The following is a 7,500-nucleotide window of genomic DNA, read 5'->3' as shown; positions in this document are numbered from 1 at the left end:
TATCCGTATGCTTAAGAAACGAAACAGTCCCTTATCTTCACGGTTTAAAAATCAAGCGATCAACATATGTAAGCGGCTTGACATGTGCTATGAATGGTAGTTGTTTATATTCGAGTACCATGTTGAAGTTTGTTGTCATGCGCAAAACATCATGCACCTGCCTCTTCAGTAAAAAAAGTCTTCATGATCCATCAAGATATTGAATTGAGTTAAGTAAAGTCGAATTTCGTTTACTGGAACCTCGGACCTTTATTAAGACGTGATATATGGCTCGTACGGCGCCGCGCGCGCTTTCATTGCAAAACTGTTGAGAAATAGAATCTCCTTTTGAAGGCAGTGCATTAGCGCGAGAAGGGCCGCAAAAGCCGTACGGCCTTGTTAGGAACACGTACTGCTCTGTTTGGTGCGATTTTAGGTGATTTCGTCGCTTGTAAACGTAAAACTGATTTACAGCCAGAAAATCAAATACAAACAACGTATTAGATAAATTTCTTATGCAACCTAGTAACTTTTTTTGTCCAAACTTCATCTTCTGAGTACTTATAACTAGTTTAAAGAATCCAAGTGATAAAATGCTTTTTGACTGAGTTTAGAGATCGGGCGGGACAGGAAAATATTTGGCCTTCGGTCGTGGCGCACGTACCAAATATTTTCCCCGTCCGGCCCTCCCACTCAGTCAATAAGTGCATAAGAATTCAATTTAAGAACCTAGAAATTGAACATATGTGAGAGCGACATATGGTAAAATGGTAAACGTTATTTGGCCGTGTTGTATCCCTCGCTTTAACAACGAACATCAACGACCTGACCCTTTAGTGAAACAGAACCAAAAAATCAACTTATCTTAGAGCTTTAAACTCTCCGGCACGTAAAGTCGAATCCTGTTTACTCAAAGCTCAGACTTCACGACGCGATATCAGGTAAGGGCAGTTTACGCCGGATCTGATTGTCACAGTTTAAATTGGACAAGCATAAGTTCACTACCGGATAAATTTTCGATTGTAATCATTCAACTGCATCGCTAAATTACGAACCATAAACCAGCATTATAGTCATCCAATTTATTACTTTTCTAATGAAGATAACGAGTGAACTTAATAAAGTGAAGGGTTCTTCTTCTTTTCTGCATGACCAAATCACACCTAATTTAGTAACTTGTGAACAAACTGGCAAAAAGGTATCTAATTTAGTTGTCCTTTCATTAGGCTTGATCTGATGTTTACAATATGTCGGATGTTTTTTCCAGGTTATATTTGTTCATAGTGACCGTTCATGTTATTGATAATCGCTTGAAAAACAGTTGTATACTTTGGAACTTCCAGTTTGGCTGATGAATAACAACAGCTCATTACTCCAAAAAGTTAAAACAGGCCAACCCTTTGTGAAGGAAGTTGTACAACGCATGAAAGTTTGTATTGTTAGGTTCCAAGTATGAAATGCTGTTGGCTTTCTATTCTCAACTGGCTAATGGTTTCAGTGCTGTTGCTGGCTTTTCTTGAAAACAATACAGAGGCTCAACAAGGTGAGTTTTATTTGAACAAAGTCTTACACGAAAAAAAAAAATCTGACTACATGCGGTACAGGCCAGTACACCTGGAGCCACTATTCGTTAATTTATGAAACTTCCCAAGTTATCTTGCATTTGAAATAAGCATGCTGATGTTGACGTGAGTGGCCAAATGGTAAAACATTTTGAACTATGGGACACAAGTACGTAAAAAGCAGATGGATACAAGCGGCTGAGCTAGCGTGGAACGCATGGGCGCGCCAAACATTATTGATACGGCTGGCTAAACGAACAAAAGTTCGGCTATCAAACACGAGAACGAAAGTAATGTTTTAAGTTGTTTGATCGAATGTTTGATGGCCTTTCAAATTTTATCAAACACAACCAAACACGATCAAACAGCACCAAACAAGGTGGCCAAGTGGTAAAATGTTTGGTCACCAAACAATAAACACTTAATGACTGGTCCCGAGGGAACCAGTTCATTTTGTTTCTCGAGAATCTCAATGTTTCCTCAAGGCACAGCCGAGGGAAACACTGAAATTCGAGGGAAACAAAATGAACTGTTTCCATCGGGACGAGTCATTAAGTGATTTGTTATATAGCACAAAAAGAAAAACTTGCAACGGCGGTCCTTGGTCAACATTCGCGGGTAACAGTGCACTGTTACCCTCTGACATCATACATTTTGCACTGTTGCCCGCTCAGAGACTTTTGGCGGGAAAAAGTTTTATTGTTAGATGTCATGTGACCTCGAAGTAACCAATGAGAGCACGCATTGTTGGGGGAAAATTTTCAGCTATAGCGATATTTCTTGTTTAAGAACATTGACGTCACATTTCTTTTGATATTCAAATTTGCCAACCACGGAACAAAAGAAGTCATTGTTTAAAGGGATCCTCCACTAAAACAACAAAATAACTTTAAACCGCAGAACATAATGTTTACAATTGGAATTGCTCAATCTTTTTCCAAAGAAAACGTTTGTATTAGAGAAAAATAAATTCCAAAAACGCTTATTTTGGCTTTCAAATTTCCTGGGCGCCGCCATCTTGAATAATTGTGACGTAACTTGGTTGCCCTATTGTTCTGATACAAAGAACGATTGTTCTGGAACAATAGGGCAACCAAGTTACGTCACAATTATTCAAGATGGTGGCGCCCATGAAATTTGAAAGCCAAAATAAGCGTTTTTGGAATTTATTTTTCTCGAATACAAACGCTTTCATTGGAAAAAGATTGAGCAATTCCAATTGTAAACATTATGTTCTGTGGTTTAAAGCTATTTTGTTGTTTTAGTGGAGGTTCCCTTTAAAAAGCCAATTAGGTTCTGGTTGGCATATTAATAACAATAGATGACGTCACGAGAAACATCGCTATATAACAATGTTTGATGTTGTTTGGTCGCCAAACATTCCCTGTTTGGACAGTCCCTTACCCTCTTTTGACTCTTTGCAGCGCAAGTGGCCGGGAAATTAACCTGGGTTTTATTTGGCAAATAGGCAGCTTAATTAATTAAGCGACTACGCCATCGCCACAAAACAAACTGCTTTAATTAGTATGGGTAATCAAATGGTGACGAATGAAACTAAGGAATAATTTCACGCGCGTTTTATACTAAATCAAATAATTTTCCGAGCCTTTTAGGCTCGGAAAATTATTTGATTTAGGACGATTATAACAAGTGGAATTATAGCAATACAATTTTGGAATTGTATTGCTACAATTCAATGAAACGATGGAATTATAGCAGTACAATTATAACACGTGGAATTTAGTTTCACTCGTAAAACGTTACCGTTCATAGTTCGCTGATGAAAGACAAAGATTACGAATATTCGCCAAGCGGTGAAGTGTCCGATAGCGCAAAGAAACGATGCCATGCAATAAACAACTGACTAACCTCACTTGCTCGGGACTGTCCCGTACTCGGGACCCTCTGTCGTTTTTGTACTAGCTTGCACAGGGGCCCTGGCTTTCCGTGCGTCGAATGGCGCGCGGTCAACAGCTGGGGAGTCGGAGCGAGCGGGGAAAAGGAGCTCCAATCCCCTCCCATGCAGCTGTTAACCGCGCGCCATTCGACGCACGGAGAGCCTGTGTGCAGTTGCTGCGCTAGGTCCGTATTGCCACTAGACTTTCAAAAGTCATTCGTCTCATGGGCCGTCCTATGCAGGTAGAGCGCGGATGAAGGTCGACCTCTCGCGACTTCTTCCCTTGCTCATCTGCTTCGCGTCCGAAATATCACGCTTCGCTCGCCAAAACATTTTTTCCTGGGATTCTCGACTTGTGGAAAATCTATACTGCCACGACCTCGGGCCAATAGCGACTTTAAGATCTACGACGCGGTCGTCAACGTAAACGCCACAAAGCAACAATATCATTGGTTAAAAGAGGAAAAAATAATCGTGCTGCACGTGCGGGATTAGATTTGACTGAAACTGCTATTTTGTCACAATCGAAAGAAATTAATCGAAAACATTGAATAAATCACTTTGTTATATACTCAACAAAATATCTTGTTTCTGATTGGCTAATGGCGAATGCATAAATAGGTTATAGAGTGCAATCCAGGTTATAGAGTGCAATACGGAAGTTGCTATGGAAACACCGGGGAAGCGCCAAATTTGAACACCAATGTGAAAAAAAAATGGCTGACAGTCGGTTTGCTTTGTCAAACCAAAACATCGTTGAGCAACTTAAACAAAATGCGAAAAACTATGGAGCGGTATCAACGCCAAAAATAAAAGTAGAGCTAGATGATATGATGGTCGATCTGTTTAATAAGGTACTCCGTTTATGAGATACGATGGTTTGGCTGCGCTATTACATATTACAGCTTGAAAACACGATACTCCGTCTACTGGACGCTATAGTCCGTCTACTGGACACAATATTACGCCATAACAACACGATAGTATGTCAAGACCGTAGACCGCCTTTTAAACATGTTTCGGCATGACAAGACGATAGTCCGCCTTCCAAACAATATTTGAGACATCTTTTTCAACAAAACCTCAGAACCACTTCATGATGCAACGCTTTCTTCACTGTTGGACGAACTAAGCGAGCCACTGACTGCTTAGGAACCTGGTAACTAACGGTCAGCCTCAAAATGACTTTCGCGCGAATTTAGGGCGCGCTGTTGTTCGTGTCATGGCTGACAAGGAGGATAATCCAGACCGTGATCAAGCGCGAGGATCGCAAATGACTACCGGTAGGTTTGCAGAATCTGCTTATTCGCAGGCGGTGGACCTTCTAGAAAGAAGTGTGAGCTTACTAAAAGAATCGCCTTTGGAAAGAAACGTATCATCGCCTTTGGAAGAACGCCAAGGTCAGCGTGCTCTTGCGAATTACAGGTTAGTTTTGAACCTATTTATAAGTGTGTTGGTTGCGTTTTTTGATCGCGGTTATCACAGGGAAACATTACACCGTTTTATTTGAATCTTGGTATTTTAAATGAAAAATGTTGGAACTTTGAGAAAATGCTATTGATTTTGCAGTTAAAAGTAAAAGCATTTGAGATATTCGCACATTTTGAAATGCTCATTTTTTCAAAAAATGGCAATAATTTTAAAATCCTACGACAGATTTTTCCCTCAAGTTTGATACCTGTAACTTTGAAGACAATCCTGACCGTACAACTCGCTGTACAAAATGCTGGTCAAATTTAATCTTAAAAATCCGATGCTGGCACATTTGTTATTATGACAAATTTGATTTGTCATAATGACAACGAAAAACGGTGTAATGTTTCCCTGTGATAACCGCGATCAAAAAACGCAACCAACAAGCTTATAAATAGGTTCGAAACTAACCTGTAATTCGCAAGAGCACGCTGACCTTGGCGTTCTTCCCAAGGCGATGATACGTTTCCTGCGAATAAGCAGATTCTGCAAACCTACCGGTAGTCATTTGCGATCCTCGCGCTTGATCACGGTCTGGATTATCCTCCTTGTCAGCCATGACACGAACAACAGCGCGCCCTAAATTCGCGCGAAAGTCATTTTGAGGCTGACCGTTAGTTACCAGGTTCCTAGGCAAATCATCGTGTTATTTTTGTCGCCTCGCCGCGTCAGTGGCTCGCTTAGTTCGTCCAACAGTGAAGAAAGCGTTGCATCATGAAGTGGTTCTGAGGTTTTGTTGAAAAAGATGTCTCAAATATTGTTTGGAAGGCGGACTATCGTCTTGTCATGCCGAAACATGTTTAAAAGGCGGTCTACGGTCTTGACATACTATCGTGTTGTTATGGCGTAATATTGTGTCCAGTAGACAGACTATAGCGTCCAGTAGACGGAGTATCGTGTTTTCAAGCTGTAATATTTAATTGCGCGGCCAAACCATCGTATCTTATAAACGGAGTAACTTATTAAACAGATCGACCATCATATCATCTAGCTCTACTTTTATTTTTGGCGTTGATACCGCTCCATAAAAAACAAAAACACGTTGAAAGCTACACAGACCTGGTTGAATGTCTGGCAAACATGGGCGACTGAAAGAAAACTAAACCCAAAACTGGAAGAAGCACGAGCACGAACAAAGTAGTGCGTTTGAGTAATTTTGTTGAGAATATAATAAATAAAATATCGCATGAACCTGCACGTGCATTTCGTGATTTATGGTCACTCGTGATGTTTTGAAAGTTCTCAAATTGCACTTGCCTACGGCTCGTGCAATTTTGAGAACTTTCAAAACATCACTCGTGCCCATAAATCACGAAATGCACTCGGGTTCATACGATTTCCTATACTGAATGAATTCAATGCAGCTTGTGACGTTGCACTAAATTGGTTATTCGCATCCGGAAATTCCTCGAAACAGAATACATTGTGAAGAAAAATCTGCAAAGCACCACTTCAAACCGAAAGTAAGGTTTACTTTTATGATGTACCCCATGTTGAAAATCGTTGAGTTATTTCATCACTTTTTGTGATCTTCGGCTGCAAATATCCTAATTGGTTTCTGTAAAATTGCAATATTTAACAATTATTCGCCTCAGGCTCAGGCTTAGTGTCAGTGACTTGTGCTATTGTTCGTAGATCGTTCTTGTCGAACCATCCACCTTCTCCCAGTACAAACGGGCCAATACTTTGAAGGACACGTGTTTATGAATCTTACCGTTGGTAAAGACGAATGTGAGCATTGGTGTCTCATGGAAAACAAGTGTGTGTCTGTCAACATTGGTAGCGGAAAATCTCCAAGCAACGTTATCTGTGAACTTAGTGATTCCGACCACTGCCAGCACCCGGAAGATCTCAAGCCAAGACAGGGTTGGACATACAGAGGCGCAAAGGTATGTCATGCTAAATTGAAAGTAAAATATTTTGGGCCAGATTTCACCCCGTATCAGCTTAATTGAAAAGCTGTGTATTGCTTCTCGTCAAGAGAATCATTATTTTCTCTTGTTCTCATTTTATCACAGGCTAAATATCATCATTTTTTCACTTTACACATCAAGGTGTTATCGTACGTGGGATGTGAAACTTACTAGGGTACTCACGAATAGTGGACCAAAACTTCGAAATGACTAATGGCTATACTGATAGCGATTTTATCAATATCTTAATCTACTACTGTGATAGGAAACGATGGGCTATATGCCATAAGGAGGGCAAACTCACTACAAATTCCTCGTTAATAATAAATTTGCGCCACGGAACTGGTGATCAGAAGGTGATATAATTATTCAGTATCTTGCCTCATCAGAATCCTTGCTGTTACAATCCATGCCTCAACAATGGAAAGTGTCTTCTGGGATACAATGACAAGAACTATGCCTGTGAGTGTCCACCGGGATTTGCAGGAGAAAACTGCGAAAGAGGTAAAGACAGGAAAACGTCGTCACCTTTTTTGTTGCTTTCCAAAGAACGTACAACGTTTAAGTGTGGCAGCTACTAAGTTAAAGAAGGAAAGAAAGGGTTCTGAGAAAAGAAAAATACATGTTAAAAATGGACGGTCATGTTTCGTTCAAAATCAGTTATGTTCTCGCTTTT

The 7,500-nt window shown here is 40.3% G+C and overlaps 1 protein-coding gene across 1 annotated transcript in view; it reads left to right on the top strand.

The window, feature by feature from the left end:
* The window catches only part of LOC138030349 (uncharacterized), a 24,872-nt gene that overhangs the window by 339 nt on the left and 17,033 nt on the right, over positions 1–7,500 (top strand). The window contains exons 2-4 of the mRNA XM_068878273.1: positions 1,423–1,522; positions 6,547–6,800; positions 7,214–7,328. Coding sequence (XP_068734374.1) covers positions 1,423–1,522; positions 6,547–6,800; positions 7,214–7,328 — 469 coding nt within the window. The remainder of the gene's footprint in view (positions 1–1,422; positions 1,523–6,546; positions 6,801–7,213; positions 7,329–7,500) is intronic.

The sequence above is a fragment of the Montipora capricornis genome, chromosome 13 (genome assembly GCF_036669925.1).
Source record: "Montipora capricornis isolate CH-2021 chromosome 13, ASM3666992v2, whole genome shotgun sequence".
In the NCBI taxonomy this organism is placed as follows: Eukaryota; Metazoa; Cnidaria; class Anthozoa; order Scleractinia; family Acroporidae; genus Montipora; species Montipora capricornis.
The sequence above is the reverse complement of the archived record's forward strand: the minus strand, read 5'-3'. Positions and strand labels throughout refer to the sequence as shown.